Source organism: Solanum verrucosum, unplaced genomic scaffold (genome assembly GCF_900185275.1).
Source record: "Solanum verrucosum unplaced genomic scaffold, falcon-dt-bn FXZP01000049.1, whole genome shotgun sequence".
NCBI classification, from domain to species: domain Eukaryota; kingdom Viridiplantae; phylum Streptophyta; class Magnoliopsida; order Solanales; family Solanaceae; genus Solanum; species Solanum verrucosum.
Genome location: NW_026020221.1, coordinates 9,023,283 through 9,043,984, shown reverse-complemented (window position 1 = coordinate 9,043,984; position 20,702 = coordinate 9,023,283). Strand labels below are relative to the sequence as shown.

Genomic DNA, 20,702 nt, shown 5'->3' with positions numbered 1-20,702 from the left:
GCTACTAATGTTTGAGTCTTTATCATACCTGCACTAATTTATCAACATTCCTATGTCGTTTTTTCATCTTCTCTGTCTATGGTCTATGTCAATTGGTCTTATTTGGATGAGTTGCATTTCGTTTTCTTTTTGTTATTCGGTGGATGATGTTGTAGACGGAGCAACGGCTAAATATGTTAAAGAATGCAATATCTTTGTGAACTTAAAGCATGAGACATCAACTTCATCTTTAATGTGAATAAAATTCATTCCATTCAAGATGAGTAACTCATGTTGTATATTTTATTAATTATACTTTATGCATTATTTGCCTCCTCCGTTCAAAACTGTTTAGTCATTTGATGTTTTTTTTTTGTTTTCCACCCTGTGTTCGGAAGTCCACATTAGAGCTCCGACTAAATCTGGATCGCGCACTGCAGGCCCATTCGGGAGTGGCGCTCTCAACAGGATTTTCTCCATACCCAGAGCTCGAACCCGAGACCTGTGATTAAGGGTGAAATACTTTCACCAGTGCACCACAACTCATGTTGGTAGTCATACGATGTTATCTTCTATTGGCAGGATAAGTTATAATGACTATCTTAAAATCAACACTGACCTCTATTTTGTTGGGGTTGGTCGATGATATAACTATTATTAAAAAAGATTTTAATGACAATTATTTAAAGGCAATAATATATTTACCGCTTATTAATTAAGTAAGAGGAAATATTAGTTGAAACGTAACATTAGCCGATAAAACAATATCCTTTTACTAAAAATAAAAAATTATTTTTTCATTATAAATTATTAATTAAAATCGATTTCTATCATTTTATTTCTCCTCTAATTCTCTTCATTACTCTTCATTTTCATAAAACAGAGAAAGATGAGATAGAAGAAAGTGAGAACAAATTCAAAGAGATCCAAACTTATGAGTACAGAGAAAACAAGAAGATATCTTCACTTAGTCCTTAAAAGTTAAAAAAATTACAAGACAAAGATTATTAGAGTTTTAAAGGATGTAAATAATAGATCAACCAAAAACTATTAAATATATTTCTCCTTTGCATTCCATTTTCACAAATAAAAAGTCCTTGAAGTGCTCTAGAAATGCAGTTATGTATATTAAGGATTATAATTCTTGTTGGCAATACTATAGGGAATTGAGGTAAGTATCCTTCTTAAAGCAAGTTCATTGAAATTTATATGAAACTCATTTGAATTCAGTATAATGATTGGATATTCATTGTCCTCCATGTGATTAAACATGTTCAGATGAAGTTTAGTGTGATAAGTATCAATCTAATTTTCTACTCCCTCCGTCCCTTTTTAGTTGTCCACTTTAGAAATGACACACAGATTAAGGCAACAATGATTAGCACAGTGAAGTTACAATTTTACCCTTATGACAACTTTTCACTTCAAAATTACAACCACTTATTTGAATTCAAGTAAAATAAATTTGAGGGAAACAAACATACACTTTTACAATTTTCAAGAAGTGTAAATAAGGGTATAATAGGAAAAAATTTGTTGTCCTTTCTTGATTTGTCAAAATGGACATCTAAATAGGGACAACTAAAAAAGGAAATATGGACAAGTAAATAGGGACGGAGGGAGTATCATTTTAAAATTTAGGTCAAGTTCAAGATTTTGGATAAAGTCATTCAACCCTGTAAAGAACTCATTTGGTGGAACTAAATAAGGTAATGCATGTGCTTGGGGTAAGTATGGCTCTTGAGGTGGTTTGTTGAAGTTCCATAAGGAACTCATTTGAAATCAATATTCTAGATATTATATTCTCTTAGAAGTTTTTGTACATGTTTAACTAGTTCCTAAGGAGAATGTTTAAGTTGTATATTTCAATAGTATTTCATTTAAAACAAGGTTGGGACTAACTCTTTTTATTTAAATAAGATGATAAATTGATATTTTGTTTATTCTGCATTATCAATTTTAAAATGGTTGGTAAGAATTCTCCTATATAAATGTTAGAGTAGGTGCCCGACAGTTTGCTTGTTATAATTTGGCATCAAAGCCTAGGTTACTGGTCTTCTAGTACAAGAGCAAATATCAAATAGAGTCCTGGAGATTGGTGTGTTGATGTCCACATTTAATCTTCAGGGAGTTATGAAGCATTCTAGGACATTATTTCACTTCTTCATTTCTTTCGTGTGGTCTGTTGTCTTGCTTGTATAGATTGAATTCAATTGATATCTATTTCAATTGGTATCTCAACAAAGGGAACTGAATGTCATTGTCACGATTGAAATGACACAAACAAAGGAAGTTGAAACCAAAAAGGTTTCAATTGATATATGGCCTTGGAGGCTATGTAAATGCATTGATATTCAGCTAGTGGTCATCTATGGTGCGTATAAATGTAATGAATATGACTTGATGATTTAGTGACAAAATTTGATGATTGTGACTATGTGCATTATATTGTCTGAATAACTTTAAAAGTGTGAAGTTTAATTGTTTGTATGACTGAAATTGTAGTCAGGAAAAGTCATAACATGGTTATATGTGATGGATTAATAATTGTACATTCGTAGTGATTCAAAATATTAGATCCGAGCAAATTCAAAATTAAGATTATTTTTGGACAAATTACTTAAGTACACAACATTACTTTACTTATTCTCAATATTTCCCTACTCTTTTACGAAAATACAAAAATCCCTTATTTTCCCCCAATTCAACTTAACCGGATACTTTATTAGTTTAAGTATCCGCCCGTTATTAATTAAAGTATCCGCGCTGCTATATTATGCATCCGCCCGTTAATTTAAGTATCCGCCCGTTATTAATTAAAGTATCCGTGTCAACAACTTAATAATTTAAGTATCCGCCCTTTATTAATTAAAGTATCCGCGCTGCTATATTATGTATCCGAAAGACACTAAAAAAGGGATTTTTGGTAATTAATGAAAGAGTAGGGATAGGAAGTAATTTCTTTCTCATACTATGTGATTTGCCTAATTTTTACATTATTTTTTTATAACGAAGAATTAGGACATTATTTTAAAAATACATAATTTAAATTTTTTTGTATAATTAGAAAATAGAAAATTATTTAAAAAATTATAAGTTAGATATTTTTAATATTATAAAATTATTTATGTTTTGAATTGATAGTGACTAATTAGTTTTAAAAAATAAAAGTTCAAATTTGAATATAATACTTGTAGTTTTAAAGATGGTTGCACTTTCCCAACTTTATCATAATTATAGAATAATTCAAACACCGAGAGATATTCTCTAATAATCCACATGTAATTATTTTGTTTGTTCAAAGATGTTTTTATTTATATATATGTTCAATTTTTATCTCAATCTTGTAGAAATTAGATTACTAAGGTTTGGTTGGACTTCTCAAATCATTGAATAATGTGATCGTGAAAGCTTTAAAAATAAGAAAAAGAATCTTTTAATATAGTAAAAAAAATAAATCTGAATTTGTTTACTGTTTCATTTGTATTATTAGCATCTAAAAATCTTTTTTTATAGGAAACTTTTTTGATTTTTTTGAATTTGTTTATTGTTTTATTTGTATTACTAACATCTAAAAATCTTGAAATCATATCTTCTGAATAAAATCTTTTCAAATTTTTTGAATTTTTGTGCATTTTAAAGACAAATCCCAAATATTGAATAATATTATTTTTAAATATTTTTTTTGTTTACAATTTTGACAAAATGGGTTTGATTCAACATGGAAGATAATTTTTTTTTATATATATACTAGTTTTCGAACACGTGCGTTGCACGTGTACCCCATCTAAATTGGCATAAATTGTTTCAAATTATCATTGTATAAAAAATAGTTTTATAATTAAATTACATGAATATTGTTCATTTTCAAATAAATTAGTTCAAATATTTGGAATCTACTTTTGGATATCAATAACAAATTAAAAATGACAACAAAGTATCTCTTCTCCAAATGAAAGAAAAGATGAGAATATTTAGTAATTTAAAATACTATAATTATAAACACAAATTAATATATGTATATTCTTATCTCATATGTTAATTACCTGCAAGACAAAGTTCAGAGAAAAGAAGAAAGATAAAAAAAATGAAAAGAATTTGATAGTCATTTCGTAGAGTTAATTAAAATAAAATGAAGGCTACAATTAATAATTAGTTTTTTTTATTATTATTAAGAGATCATATAAAGTATTGAATCCTACCAAATTATTTTTTTCAAAAATGAACTTAGAATACAGAAACATAGCATCAACGGAGTGACAACTTAAAATATCAAAAGTTAAACAATTGAACTTGCATTTCTCAAAATGAGACAAAATGAAAATAAATAAATAAGGATAAACATTTATATCACTATTTCTTCCGTGAATTAAAGAAGTTACTAATAATTTAATTATATGTTACTTTCTCCATCTCAAATTATTCATCATGTTTCATTCTTGTACACCCCTATAGATAAAATTGATAAAAAGAAATATAGTTTTATACATTCTATTTTAATTACACCCCCACCCCCCCACCCCCAACAAAAATAATCATATATAAGTAATAAATCCATAAGAACAAATTAAATAACTTTAATTATCAAATAATATAGTATAATAATTTAATTGTTAAAAAGATCAAGTGAATCATAATTAGTATTTTTTTTACAAATTACATCACACAAGTATATTAGTAAATGAAAGTGTTATGATCTTATATTTTGATACATGACCTTTTATTTTACATTCAAAGAAGAAAAATTATGTACTAAAAAAAAGCATATCTAATTGATTTTTGTACATATGATGATGTTTTCTTCCAGAAGATCATTCACCTTTGTTCTTAAAAAAAGAGAGTAAAGAATGCTCTGTTCCTTCCTAAAGAAATTGATCCCCCAAATCTTAGCTTGCCCATTCCTTGTATATCACATGATATTGTTTACTTCAATATTTTTCATATTTATAGATGAAAAATGTAGGGATATTCAAAATTTATAAGAAAATGTGTATAGTCAAGAGTTAAATAAGTGCAAATCATGAAATAAATGCATGAGAATATTAACATTTTTTCTTGAAAACATGAATTTTTGCTAATACATGAACCACTATCCCTCTGTTCCTAATTACTTGTCCATTTTTGAATTGACACACCTATTAAGAAAACAATAATTGACGTAATAAGTTTGTCATTTTACCCCTATTAATTATGAAGTGGATGAATTAAAAACTTAAGATTTTCAAGAAAGTCTACCTTTTTCAAAGTAATTAATTGAGGGTATAATAGGTAAAAAAAAAAATTCTTTTTTTGATTTGTCAAAATGGACAAGTAATTAGGGACAACTAAAAAAGGAAAAGTAGACAAGTAATTAAGGATAGAGGGAGTATTAAATTGCTTGTAAATTTTAAGATAACCTTTGAAATTCCTAAAAAGATCTGTTATTAATTTTTTGTGCATTGAAATATTAATGTTTGCGTAGTAATTTAATTTCTAAGCATAAGTTATTAGAACAATGTTAATTTAGTGAATGAAAAATGATCATTTAATTTTTTTAGAAACATTTAATATTTAATTAATTAGTTTTTTATTAAAAAATAATTTAGTGTAGTGGTAAAATGGTAATCCAACTTTGCACTTTGATGCTTCCTACTTTTAATATAAAAAATATGTAATATATATATTAATTTTGTATAGAATTTTATGTACATGTTTGTATTATTATTAAATTAGTTTATATTCACTCTATTTTAAATCATTTTGCGATTATAATTTTATATGAATTTAAGACTGTAAATTTATTTTTTTAACCCTTTGGATTAGAAAAAAAATAATTTAAAATGTTCTAACATGTTATTTAATCTAATGATATGTAATATTTCACGTGGAAAGCTAGAATTGATAAATTGTTAATATGGAGAAAAAGTTAATTTATTAATACAACATAAAAATAATAAAGAATAAACATGTAAATATTTGAACTCTTTGATGTTTTTGAAATAAAAATAATTAAAATTAATATATTTGGGCAATGCGCAGGTACGTATACTAATATAACTATTATAAAAAGGGACATTAATAACAATTGTTTAAAAGCAATAATATATTTACCGCTAATTAATTATGTAGAGGAAACATTAATGAAACATAACATTAGCCGATAAAACAATATCCTTTTACTAAAAAATAAAATATTATTTTTATTAAAATTAATTAATTAAGACAAGTTCATAGAAGAAAATAAAAATAGATTCAAGAAGGAGATCCCAAACTTATGAGTACACAGAAAATAAAAGGATATCTTCACTTAGTCCTTAAAAGTTTAAAACAATGAAAAATTATCAAACATCTTTCTCCATTGCATTCCATTTCCCCAATAAAAATTCCTCAAAATGCTCCAGAAATGCATTTGTGTATATCAAGGATTCTGATTCCTGTTGGCAACAATATACAATACTATAAATTGATAAAAATTAATCATAAACTAAGTATTTATTTTGTTTGTATATTGATACTAACCTTATGGAGATATTATCTTGAGTTGGGCTGCTACCAAAGAAATGTTCCAAACTTGTGAACAAATCATTTGGTGGAATGACCTGTAAATATACATTTTGATGTGGTTCATTGAAGTTCATAGTTAGATCATTTGTTTTCAATACATTGAAATGATTTTCGCTCATTTTGGAATAGAGGTCGAATTCAAGCTTTTGAATCAACTCATCCAATCCTGTAAAGAACTCATTTGGTGGAACTAATGAAGGTATTGCATGTGTTTGGGGTAAGGATGATTCTTGAGGTGGTGTGTTGAAGTTCATAAGGAACTCATGAGAATTTAGTACATTAGGATGATTTCCTAGAAGTAAAGAAGAAGAAGCATGTTGAGCTAGTTGAGCTTGTCGTTTCTGTACTCTGTATTGCTGCAGAAGGAACAAAAATATTAAAGCAATTTACACTTGAATATATTTCATCTATGATTAGATGCTAACTAAGATCTTAAATGAGTCCAAAGAAAATTTAGATACCTGTAGACGGTTCTCAACCTGTTTGCGCTTTAATTGTGGCACATTCATATACTCCAAGATCGGTATGGCAGTGGCTACATCGACGAAAGATGAGGATTCAATAGTTAAAAAAAAAACTAAATTAAGAAGAAATTATTCTTAGAAATACATACCTTTTTCTCCTAATCTGCGGATAGCTTCATTGAATTTCTTATTAAGATTCGGTGTCCATTTTATGCGTAGCCTTCTCTGCTCTCGTTCTTCCATAATTTTTTTGAAACAAACAATTTATGTTGTGCCTTAATCTTAATAAGTTGGTGAACACCTCGTTGTTTCAAGTTGATATCGAGGTAGAACTCTAAGTATTCCTCCTTTGAAGAGCTATAAAGTGATGTTAATTAATGCCTTTTGTAATACTTGTTGAATGTTCAGAGAAAGCAATGTAATCTCTTATTTATAGATAAACAAGTAGACAGTTTAAATGTAAATGGATTCTCTTGTCTTATTTTGATTGGCCCCTGTCAGAAATCACGCAATTTGTTAGCATTGATCCTATTGGCCAAATTTGGATGTATTATCACATCGCTTTAACAGGTGTTATGAATTGGGGTCATATGTAATATCTTATTTATAAATGGAGAAAGTAGTCAGTCCAAATGTAAATGAATTCTCTTGCCTTATTTTAATTGGTTCTTGTCAGACACCAAACAATTTGTTAGCATTGATCTTACTGGCCAAATTTGGATATATTATCACATCTCTTTAACACGTGTTATGAATTTGGGTCATATGTAATCTCTTATTTATAGATGGAGCAAGTAGACAGTCCAAATGTAAATGAATTCTATTGCCTTATTTTGATTGGTTCCTGTCAAACATTAAGCAATTTGTTAGAATTGATCTTATTGTCCAAATTTGGATATATTATCACATCGCTTTAACACGTGTTATGAATTTGGGTCATATGTAATCTCTTATTTATAGATGGAACAAGTAGACAGTCCAAATGTAAATGAATTCTCTTGTCTTATTTTGATTGCATTCTATCAGACATCAAGCAATTTGTTAGTATTGATCTTATTGTCCAAATTTGGATGTATTATCACATCACTTAAACACGTGCTATGAATTTGGGTCATATGTAATCTCTTATTTAAAGATGGAGCAAGTAGACTGTCCAAATGTAAATGAATTATCTTGCCTTATTTTGATTGGTTACTTTCAGACATCAAGCAATTTGTTAGCATTGATCCTATTGGCCAAATTTAAATGTATTATCACATTGCTTTAACACGTGTTATGAATTTGGGTCATATGTAATCTCTTATCTATAGATGGAGCAAGTAGACAGTCCAAATGTAAATGAATTATCTTGCCTTATTTAGATTGGACATCAAGCAATTTGTTAGCATTGATCCTATTGGCCCAATTGGATGTATTATCACATCGTTTTAACACGTGTTACGAATTTGGATCATATGTAATCTCTTATTTATAGATGGAGCAAGTAGACAGTCCAAATGTAAATGAATTATCTTGCCTTAGTTTGATTGGTTACTTTCAGACATCAAGCAATTTGTTAGCATTGATCCTATTGGCGAAATTTGAATGTATTATCACATCGCTTTAACACGTATTATGAATTTGGGTCATATGTAATCTCTTATTTATAGATGGAGCAAGTAGACGATCCAAATGTAAATGAATTCTCTTGCCTTATTTTGATTGGTTCTTGTCAGACATCAAGCAATTTGTTAGCATTGATCCTATTGGCCAAATTTGAATATATTATTACATCGCTTTAACACGTGTTATGAATTTGGGTCGTCAAGATAAAATGAATCATAGGCTTGAATTTAGTAAAATAGACTTATTTAATTGTGTATGCTAAACAAATCGTTCAACTCAAATTAACATGGATTCAAAATATGTGTTTACAATTATCAACTAAGAGCTTAGGCCATGTAAAGGTGAAGAAACACGACTAATGAAACTCTCAAAATACATATCTTATCAGCCAATGCTCTTTAAGTTTTTAGTTCTCTTGGGTTTCTTTGTTTCATAGAGAAGGGAATACACTTATGTGTATGCTTCTCAGAGAATATTTATGCTAGTCATTTTTCTGTAATTCTTTATTGACAAAATACATAAATGGACTCTTTAACTTGACCTCATTTCACATTTGTGCCCTTCAACTTTGGGTATGCAAAAGTAGACACTTAAACTTGTATAAACTTGAACAAGTAGACACATGAGTGCTACACAATACACATAGGACACCACGTAGGACAAAAATGGCATGTAGGACATGTGTGTCTATTTGTTCAACTTTATACAAGTTTAAGTGTCTACTTGTGCAGACCCAAAGTTGAAGGGCATAAATGTGATTTGAAGCCAAGTTAAAGGACATATTTATGTATTATGCCTTCTTTATTCAACTAGCCTTTTTCCTATTTAACACTTGTTGATAAATAAATTTTGGGGAGACTAAGCAAATACCCCGTAAAAGTAAAATAATTACAAACATATATTTATTTATATTCATACCCCGCTAAATAATTACACTATATACCACTAACTAATTTCTCTTGATTGATGCTAAATCAGTATCATATATTGTATTTGTATTATTAAGGCTGATAATTTCGCTTAACTGATACTAAATCAGTATCATATATTGTATTGGTATCATTAAAGCTGATAATTTCGCTTAATTGATACTAAATCAGTATATATATACTGTATTGGTATCATTAAGGTTTCTTGTTCAGAAATTATTTATTAATCAATGATACTATAAGAGTAATTTACTCTTATAGTATCATTGACTAATGAATAATTTCTGAACAAGAAACCTTAATGATACCATAAAATATTTATATATACTCTTATAGTATCATTGACTAATGAGTAATTTCTAAACAAGAAACTTTAATGATACCAATATAGTATATATATACTGATATAGTATCAAGTTAAAAGAAATTATCAACCTTACTGATACCAATACAATAAAATTATCAACTTTACTGATACCAATACAATATATGATATTGATTTAGTATCAGTTAAGCGAAAATTATTAGTCTTAATGATATCAATACAATATATGATATTGATTAAGTATCAGTTAAGCAAAAATTATCAGCCTTAATGTGGGGGTATGAGTTGTAATTATTTATGAGAGAATGAGTATTTCAGGAATTACTTTAAGTTTAGGTATAAACTTATAATTATTTTAGATTTTATGGCCCATTTATGTAGTTTCCCATAAATTTTCTAATTATGTCCCTATTTGTGTGCGGTTGGAGCTCAAAATCATTCTTTAATTATATGGATAAATATGGTTTTAAAGTTAGCCTTTGTTATAGTCTATTCAAACGTCATATGATAACTACATAAAATGGGGGAAAAAAAAAAGATAACTACATAAAATGGGGAATTGGTTAATTATCAACTACATGATAAATCTTGGATAACTTACATAAAGAACGGAATGAAATTAGTGTGCATTTATTTACATTCTTAAGGGGATTTACATACTTTTTTTTATAATCATAGGGGTCTTTTGGTAGCTGATTTAATCTATAACTAATGTATGAATAACTTTGTTATTCATGTATTAATTTAATATCATGTTTGATTTGCAATTAGAATAAAATTATTTATGTATTAATTTTATACAATGTTTGGTTAATAGATTTCAAATGTTGTATAAAAGTTATTCATGTATACGGTGTTTGGTTGTATTTTTTGTAATCCTATATAACTAAAACTTTTATAACTTATGAGGAAATTAAATCTATGTATAATTTATGTGGGATAAAAGGTGAAATAAGTTATATGGGTATTAGTTATACATGCATTAAACTAGTAAATTACACCTTTACCTATCAATTTACTTTTAAATGTATAATAATTTACAACAAATCAAATAGTTATTACATGCTAAGTCAATCACAACTAAATTCTTATTAATTTTTTCCTCTGGCGGTACAGCAATGACTATTATCTGTAATCAATTTCTTTGCTTAGTTTCTCTACAACACATGGCCAATATAAGTTTTAGTTTTTTTAGTTATTTGTTATTTATTTTAATTTAAATTACCTATTGATTAATTGATTAATCCTATTGAATACAAATTATTTAATTATTTGTTATTTACTTTATTATTTTTAGCTATTGGTGTTTATTTAATTTTAATGTGTTATTTATATAGTTAGTTATTTTAATGACTATAATAAATATTAGGTCACTAATTATTTTTTAAATTAAGAATAAAAAATTAGTTCACTAATATATTGTAATCTCTACATAACTAAACTCTATCTAACTAATACATGTATAACTAAATCCTGCATAACTAATACATGTATTTTTAAACCCTGCATAACTAATACATGTATAAGTATAACTAATACCTACATAACCTTTTATCTTAAAGGGGATTTTACGTACTTCTTTGCCACTTCTTTTTATCATTGTGGTGTCTAAGGTAAATTTGTGTGCATGCCGACAAAATGTATGGGATTTATATCACCATCCACAAGTAACAAAGATCGGATAACTCTGTTCACTAAGACAAGAATATATGAGAAAAAATCACCTAGATTGTCTCTGCCAAAATTTAAACATGAGACTTCATGATTCTCATGAACCCACTCTATTCACCACTAGGTCACTTTTTCATCTTCACAATTGTGCTCTTTTTCCTATTTGCACTCCTTAATATAATATATTAGTTAATTGAGGCCTTTATTTGTAAGCGTTAAGATCTCACACGTGATATCTTTAAAAGTTTTTGGTGATCTAAATTGAGTTCTTATTATTATATGGCTAAATAATTGCTTAAAGTATATTGTCACAATCAAACCACTATGACTATCATCTACACTACGTCATAATAAAACTTCAGATAAATAAATTAAAATAAAATAACGGAAGTCTAAAATATTACATCCCAAAAATGTGAAAGTCATCTTACTAAAATATCTAACTAAAATGTTTAAAATCAATATCTAGAAAGAAAACCATCAGAAGAAAGAGCATATGCAGCAGCCTGAACGAAAGTAGCTTAGATTTGAATGCAACTCAACTAAATGTAGAGGGTCTAGTAGACGCCTTTGGATCACAGTCTACTCTAAAAAAAAGTACAGAAATAGCGGCAATACAAACACTATGTACTAGTAGGCATCATAGGCCGACTAAGATTAGTAACAAATATATGATTAGAGTTATAAAGCAAGTAGATAGATAATTCTAAGGGGTGCAAGGGTTATTCAGATGTTTGGATTAATTACTACTCCCTCTGTCCTAATTTATATGACTTACTTTCCTTTTTAGTCAGTCCCAAAAAGAATGACACATTTCTATATTAAGTAATAATTTGACTATAAAATATCTATTTTACCTTTAATAAAATTATTTATAGCCACACAAATTTCTATCATTCATTTTGGATCACAAGTTTTAAAAGTCTTTCTTTCTTTCTTAAATTCCGTGCCGAATCAAAGCACCTCACATAAAATGGGACGGAGGGAGTAGTTAAATTGAGGAAAAAGTATTGTATGTGGTCAATATTGTGTCAAAACAACCTCGAATTAACGTTTTGAGTTTTCCAACGTGGGTCTTGCTATTGTGAAGGACCCTAGGAGTAATAAATATTTTTGATTTTGGGTTTTGACATTTCACATCACATTTTAATTTGAGTTTTAGACCTTGAATTGGAGAAAGTTTTTGGATCAATTTTCGAGATACAATATTTAGATTGTTATCTAAGCTTCCTAACGTCCTTATTTGAGAAAATAGCAAATGCAACCTATTAGTCCATTATCAATTACATATCTATATTTTATGGGGTCTTATTACAGCCCCATCCACCTTAGACTACTTTATAGCATAATGAATACGATTTAATTCCTCTCCATTTTTTCTCAAGATCTTAGTTGGATTAGTTACACATGTTTTAGGTTAAATTAAACGGCTAAGATTTAATTTTCTAAAGTAAATTTCTAACCATGATTTATATAAACTTATATATTTAATTTTGAATTTTATTGTAATCCCACAATTTTAACAACATATTATGATCTTATCTATAAATATAAGGGAAAAAAAGTTTTCTTCCTAATTTTTTCATGCAAGATATTTATTTTAATTTCCTTTTAAATTAATTTTTTATTGCATTTGGGAGGATATAGGGGAAAAAGAGGTGAAAATAAATTGGAGAAATACTTTCTTTGGAACTTTCTCTTCAACATTAGTTATTGCTTGTGAGAGGCATCTCGTGAAATTATACGGAATATTGCCGCGTCTCTTAAGCAATAACTAAGGCTAAGAGAATGTTCCAAAGGAATATCATATTATTTCTTCTATTTTATTTCACCTATTTTCTCTAAAATGCAATAAAAAGATTAATTTAAAAAGGAAATAAAAGAAACATCACGTGTAATAAAAATTTAGGAAGAGAACTATTTTTTCTATATTTATGGACACTAAGATTGTGGGATTACAATAGTTTTTTAAGGAATATATAATGTATTTATTAACTAAATCATGATTAGAGATTTACTTTGGGCAATCAGATCTTAGCCATTTAATTTAGGAGTAATCTCACTAGTTTAGGAGCTAATTACTTCAATACACTCTAGTTTGCAATATTACATATCTTACAAGATTTTGGTGTGTCCAGATACGTCTAGATACATGTATCTCGAGATACATGTGGTCAAATTAGGTGTATTTTGTCTAGATACATTGTATCTAAGTGAAATCACATGTATCTGGAAACATAATAAATCTCACTCGCCACTCTCCTACCAGATACATACATATTCATGTATCTATTGTGATTCACATGTAGATACATAATGAATCTCGTTCGCCTTTTCCCCCGTCTCACTCGCCTTTTAGTGTATCTGGTAGCTAAAATACATGTATCTCAATATATCTTTCTCAATTTATGATAGAAAATTCTTAATTAGTAGTAAAATACGTAATATTTTGAAAGTATAGATGATAATAATAATATAATACATATGGTAGTAAAGTATATATGTCTATGCAGTTTTTAGTTTAATTTAACTTATGTCATGTGTCACATATTCAAATAGGAATACAAGAAAAATGGAGAGAAGAGAAATGGAGAATAACCGAATTTAAATAGATACCACCCTGAAATTAGACAACCATATTCTTAACATATAGTTAGACATACACATTACCATCTGGCATGTATATTTATTATAATTTTTGTTACAAATCCATTTAACTGTGGATATTGTTTTTCATCAACAACCTAACGTAATGTATCTATTTAATGTAAGTCTTAAAGATGTACTAACGTATTTGATTTAAGATTGTAAAAGGATGATTTCCACATCCTATAAAAGGGTATTCTTCACCCTTGTGAAAGACATACTTGAAGAGATTAAATTAAACTCTCTACTCTATACTTTCCATTACAATTTGTCTTCCTTTTTTGTTTAGTATTATTGTATTTTCCTCTCATTTTATATTTTTTTTCCTTCTTTATTGTATTTTATTTCCTCTTTTTTTTTTTCCATTCCATTCTTCCAAATTAGCCCCCAACGAAGAAAATTGAATCACTTAGATAACCTTACTCACCCCACTATTTTCCCTTTTGAAAATTCTACTGTGTTTCTCCTTTGTCTCCATGACATCACCTTTGGTACTCCATTGACAGATTGTTGATAGTTAAGCTCTTGGCTCTTTGTCAAAATCCACTTTATTGTATCATGCGAGCACCTACTCGGTTCTAATTTGATAGGTGAATTTTTACCATCTATTCCCCCTTCTTCTTTTTTTGAATATTTAAATAAAATGGCCTCATATAAACAAAAACTAAATTACAAGACGATAAACTTAAATAGTCTTTATTTTCAAAACATACAATATTTTTCTCAAGGATCCAGTCTAGACATGCACAAGAGCTTCTATACAGAGTAACTAGTAAGAAAATAAAAGACACAACCTCCGCCTGAGGAAAGGATATATAGAAGCTGATGATAAATAATTGTCATCCCAACCAACATTTAATCAACCTGAAACACACATACACACAAAAAGAGCATAACAAAAATAGTATCAGTACACTATACAGCTAGTGCAAATGAATATTACAAGTACATATGACAATCACAAGTTATTATATAAGACATTTTTCAACAATTCATAGTTTACTCATACAAGCATTGTCATCCCAACAATTATCAGTCACATGCTATGTCCGAGGACCAATCAACATGCTTTATAAACACACAACACATACAAGAGATTAATCAAATTCTAACTTCAAATAATATTATCAGTCATCACCGGTAAGACACATACATTATCACGTTCGACAACATTAATTAGTTTTAGAGGTAGCACCCAATGATGCCTTTTTAGTGAAATATTTCTTAATTGTATTTAGAGCTGTCAAAAAGGGCCGGTCCTGTTGGATTTTATTTGCCCTGAATTTCTTACCATAAATAGATTTTCCTTTTTAGGAAAATGTTTTGGATTGGCTAGTCTTTTTCTTGTAGGAAAAGGTTTAGGACTCTATAAATAGAGGCTTGTTCCTTCTAACTTAATCAACATTCACAATGTAGTCTTAAGGGCTTTGATAGTTTAGGTTAGGGGGAGAATTTGTGGGTCACAAGCTTGATACATTATCACTTGTGTGAACCTCCCATGTATTCCGAGTGAATTGGTTGAGGTTGTTTCTCTCTATATTTTGTACTCTCATGTTTATATAGTGGATTGTTCATCTCCTTTCTGGACGTAGGTCGATTGACCGAACCACGTTAAATCTTTGTGTCGTTTGGTATATTTCTCGTTTGTCTTCTTACTCGTGGTCTTTCGAGGTTTGCTTTACTAGCTTCCGCATTACACCTGCTTATTTCGGTCATAACAAGTGGTATCAGAGCCAGATTCAATGATGGAGTCAGGTTCAATGGTTCGATAATTAATGATTGAACCACGTTAGAAAGATGGGTGTTCATCTTGGCGGGCATAGTTCTTGCCGCAACCTTTTTGACAGTAATGAAGATTTTTGTTGGAGAAAATTGTTTTAGAGAGGTTCTCTATGTTGATACACAGATTTGATGGAGGAGATTATGTAGAGGAGAAGCAAGCTGTTGAAGATTATGTGAAGAAGGTGGACAAATTTATTTTGTCAGAAATTCAAGCCAAGGGGGAGATTTGTTGGGTCTTATTTACCCTGAATTTTTTACCATAAATAGGTTTTCCTTTTTAGGAAAAGGTTTTGGATTGGCTAGTCCTTTTCTTGTAGGAAAAGGTTTAGGACTCTATAAATAGAGTTTTGTTCCTTCTAACTTAATCAGCATTCACAATGTAGTCTTAAGGGCTTTGAGAGTTTAGGTTAGGGGGAGAATTTGTGGGTCGCAAGCTTGATACGTTATCACTTGTGTGAACCTCCCATGTATTCCGAGTGAATTGGTTGAGGCTGTTTCTCTCTATATTTTGTACTCTCATGTTTATATAGTGGATTGCTCATCTCCTTTGTGGACGTAGGTCGATTGACTGAACCACGTTAAATCTTTGTGTCTTTTGGTATATTTCTCGTTTGTCTTCTTACTCGTGGTCTTTCGAGGTTTGCTTTGCTAGCTTCCGCATTACACCTGCTTATTTCGGTCATAATAGGTCCAGCCCCATCCGGCCTAAACCTTGTTGTCCAGGGAACAGGAATTTGAAGGGCTAGTACGGGTCCGCCCTTCATTTGAAAGGGCATGAAAATGCTTAATCCAACCCTAGAAGGACCGAGAGCTGGGGCGGGCTTGCCCTTTTTTTTTCTTTTCAAACTGATAATTCTATAACATTAAGAAAATGAGAAGATTTTCAAATCAAATACGGCAAACAATGGTGTTGTTTTAATAACACTAGCAAAAACTCTAATGTAATTAGCATGTATCTCGCATACCAGATACACGAGCGAGATAAAAGAGTGACAAGCAAGATGGGAGGGAGGCGAGGGCGCTAGATTTGTCTATGTATCCTGTATACGTGCGAATCTACTGGGATAGAGTGTATCTAGAACAGATTAACCTAATTTTGAGTCCATATATTTCGAGATACATGTATTTGGACGTACCAAAATCTGGTAAAATTCATAATATTACAACATAGCGTGTATTTAAGTAATTAGATTATATACTAGTGAGATTATTGTAAGTTACCCTTAAATAAAAAGTTTTGGCCCATGGGCCGACCCCGGCCCAACCCCGATCAAGCCTCAAGGGCCAAGGGCTTATGTGGACCAGGCTTATAAGCCCTAGTTTTAAATGGGCTTGAAAAATCCTATCCCAACCCTACTCTAATAACTAGTGGGGTTGGGTCGGTCTCATGGACTAAACCCGTTTTGACGGCTCTAATTGTATTGATAAATAATTTATCAATTCCTTAGCAATGCTTTCCTCTTTATCTAAGTCTCATTTTCTTTTTTTGTTTTACAACTTAAAAGAAATGTTTCTTCTCGTAAATTTATGATATCTTTAATCATCTAATTAAATAAGACTAATGTGAAGAAATCCTATGGTAAGTCAAGCTCTAATAGTTTGTTGAAAATAAGAAATTGAACAATAAGTTCGAATAGTATAGGAAACTAAGACCTTATTTTATTTTACTGGATTACTAAATTTTCCTTCATAAAATATATCACGTAGGATGTAAATTGTCACAATAGTATACGCAAAATGACGAAAGAGATATTGTAGCTATGGTATTAAGTTACTTAACTAACTAGGAGGAAAAATACTACAAATTTCTCATGGTGAAGAGTTGAAAAAGGACCTCATTTCACTCCAATTAAAGAGAATTATTATATCCACATTTTTTTAGGGTTCAAATAATTAAGTTCCATCAATTTCACCTCCTATGAAGTGGATCTCCCAAACACGTGTCATGTTTTTTTGTGTACTAGTAAAATTCAATTAAGTATTTCCAATAGAAAAAAGTCAGTGAGTAGTTTATTCGTTTGTTTAATCTCAATGACCAAGAAGGTTTTTGTTAGATATAAGTAGGAGAAATAGGATCCTTGAAATATTTTTCTTAGCCATTTCTCATTGAGAAAAAGTTTTTATTATTGAGATTGAGTTTCAAGAATTTTTTTATTAAAAAAATAAAAATAAAAAGGAAATGGCATTCACAGGGACATTGGATAAATGCAAAGCTTGTGATAAGACAGTTTACTTTGTTGATTTGTTATCTGCTGATGGAGCTACTTTTCATAAGTCATGCTTCAAATGTAGCCATTGCAAAGGCACTCTTGTGGTATATATATGTTTTTATTACTCAACTTCGTTTTAATCTGTTTATCTGATTCTGACTTTATGTACATAGAGTTATGTAAAGAAGATTTTTGAATCATGTGGTTGTCAACATGTGAAGGAGAAAGTAAGACAGATAAAGATAAATTGAAATGGAGAGAGTAATAAGTTACAACTATGATTACCTTTTTCTTCTACTACTCTTTTTCTTTTGCTCTACTTTGATAAAAGATGATCTTATTTTTCCATCTCTAGCTTTCTTGTCCTTTAATTTTCTTTTGTTTTTACATGAGCTAATTTACTCCGATAAATAAACATAATTAAATAAATAAAAATGTGTTTTCGTGATCATAAATATTTCCATATGCATGATAATACACAGATCATGTCCTCGGTTCAAATCTCACTGTCACTTATATCATTCTCAGGGACGGAGTTAGTAGCCTGCATGCGGATTTGGCCGAACCTGTGTTAATAAATTTATTAAATATGTACAAATATTAAACCTAGAATCAAGTTATTATCACTTAAAATCATCATCATAAAATTCAAAACTCGTAGAGTTGAAATCCTAGCTTCGCATTTGTGCTCATTGTGATGTTTTTGTCATGTAGATGAGCAACTACTCCTCTATGGATGGAGTCCTCTATTGCAAGCCACATTTCGAACAACTTTTTAAGGAATCTGGAAATTTTAGCAAAAACTTTCAGACTTCTTGTAAGACATCTTGCCTTTTCTCATACTTAGTTTATTATTACCAAAATGTCTCACGTTGAGGATAAAGCGTTATCTAAACTCAAACCCGAGATCTATGAATCTCTGATTAAGAATGAGGGAGTACCTACCATTCCACCACAACCTTACGTAATTTATTTAATTAATTATATTATATAATTGTTATTATTTTTAACCTTATTTTTTTTATAATTTATGCAGCCAAGTCTGAGAAGGAAAGTTCTCTGGTACGTTATTGGACACACACACATTTCTCTGTTTTTTTTTTTTTAATATTAATTTTATCAAATAATGAAAAATAATTGATCATATAGATATATATAATCAATGTTAAACTGTTTGGAACTAAAATATAAGATATACTTTCAGTAATTAGTTTTAATTTATGTCGCACCATTTGACTTGAAACAAAGTTAAAAAATAAATTGAAATGTTATAATCTAAAACAAATCTTGATATTTGTCTGATCGTAAATCATTTCATTAAAGATAAAAATAGAATTTAAAAGTTCAATTCTTTCTAATTATAGAAATGTGAATTATTCTTTTAATGAACTCAAAAAAAAAATGTGTTACATAAATTGAGTCAAATAGTAGTATTATTTACTTCAATCCTCCAAATGGTTAAATGCCTTAATATTTTGTGTAGGCAAAGGCTCCAAGCAAAGTCTCTGCAATGTTCTCTGGAACCCAAGACAAATGTGCTGCTTGCAGCAAAACTGTTTACCCTCTTGAAAAGGTATGAATTTTTTTTCGAAAAATGATTTTTATCGTACTAAACAGAACTTATCTATATGTTAATCTTTTTTTTCTCATAATATAATGATGATTCAGGGGTGAAGTCAGGCAAGGTTATCCGTAGAAAATGAATTATACTATTTATTCATGATTTAACTTAATTTATTTTTTTATGTATATACAATTGATATATTGGACCCCTTTGACTTGTTCATGTGTTTACTTTTCATCTTGAACACTCTTAGTAAAAATCGTGACTCCGCCGCTATTATAATTGAAATCATGTAGGTAACATTAATCATGTTAATTTTTGAAAAATGACTCTTATTCTACCAACTACTTTATCAACATGATTAATGTTTTTTTGTCTCATAATATAATGATGATTCAGGGGCGAAGCCAGGTAAGGTCAGATGAACCCCTTCGACAGAAAATTAATTACATTGTTTATTTGTTGTAGTTGTTGAATCCTCTTGACTTGTTCATGCGTTTACTTTTCATTATCTAAAAACTCTTGGTGAAAATCATGATTTCGTCACTGCAATGATTGATATATAGGTAATATTGGAGGGAGAAGCATTTCACAAATCATGCTTCAAGTGTGCTCATGGAGGTTGTGCCTTAACTCATGCAACATATGCTGCACTTGATGGAGTTCTTTATTGCAAGCACCATTTTGCTCAACTTTTCATGGAGAAAGGAAGTTACCAACATGTCCTCAAGGCTACTACTAACAAGAAGAGTGCTGTAACACCTGTTGATGATGATGATAATAATAACGACGACGACAAGCCTGCTAAGGATGATAACAAGGCAAATGATCATGACAAGGCAGATGAGAAGGAACCTAATGATGATAAGGAGCAATCTTGATCAACCCCTAATTATGCACTTAAATTTATTGATTAATTGTTTGTGTTTTCTGAAAATTTTGAAAAGGGTTTTTGCATTTGAAATCCAAGTATATTCATGTGAT

General features: G+C 29.4%; 3 protein-coding genes across 3 annotated transcripts in view; 2 read left to right on the top strand and 1 right to left on the bottom strand.

The window, feature by feature from the left end:
* The window catches only part of LOC125830992 (LOB domain-containing protein 1-like), a 393,543-nt gene that overhangs the window by 312,556 nt on the left and 60,285 nt on the right, over positions 1-20,702 (top strand). The window lies entirely within an intron of this gene.
* Positions 6,700-7,229, bottom strand: LOC125831501 (putative two-component response regulator ARR20). Its single transcript, XM_049510678.1, is given in 4 exon segments — positions 6,700-6,780; positions 6,783-6,878; positions 6,984-7,057; positions 7,136-7,229. Coding segments are annotated over 4 exon segments (345 nt in total).
* LOC125830991 (LIM domain-containing protein PLIM2c) lies at positions 18,044-20,628 on the top strand. The gene is made up of 5 exons (XM_049510188.1): positions 18,044-18,258; positions 18,869-18,971; positions 19,191-19,216; positions 19,638-19,727; positions 20,285-20,628. Exons 1-5 carry the CDS (start codon positions 18,124-18,126, stop codon positions 20,597-20,599), a joined length of 669 nt encoding a protein of 222 aa, XP_049366145.1. The 5' UTR covers positions 18,044-18,123; the 3' UTR covers positions 20,600-20,628.

Bases quoted from the DNA above. Each gene is read 5' to 3' on its own strand.
- LOC125830991 (XM_049510188.1), top strand. From the start codon at position 18,124: ATGGCATTCACAGGGACATTGGATAAATGCAAAGCTTGTGATAAGACA. The intron at 18,259-18,868 runs GTATATATATGT...TTTGTCATGTAG, and splicing joins ATTGCAAAGGCACTCTTGTG to ATGAGCAACTACTCCTCTAT. The intron at 19,217-19,637 runs GTACGTTATTGG...TATTTTGTGTAG, and splicing joins CTGAGAAGGAAAGTTCTCTG to GCAAAGGCTCCAAGCAAAGT.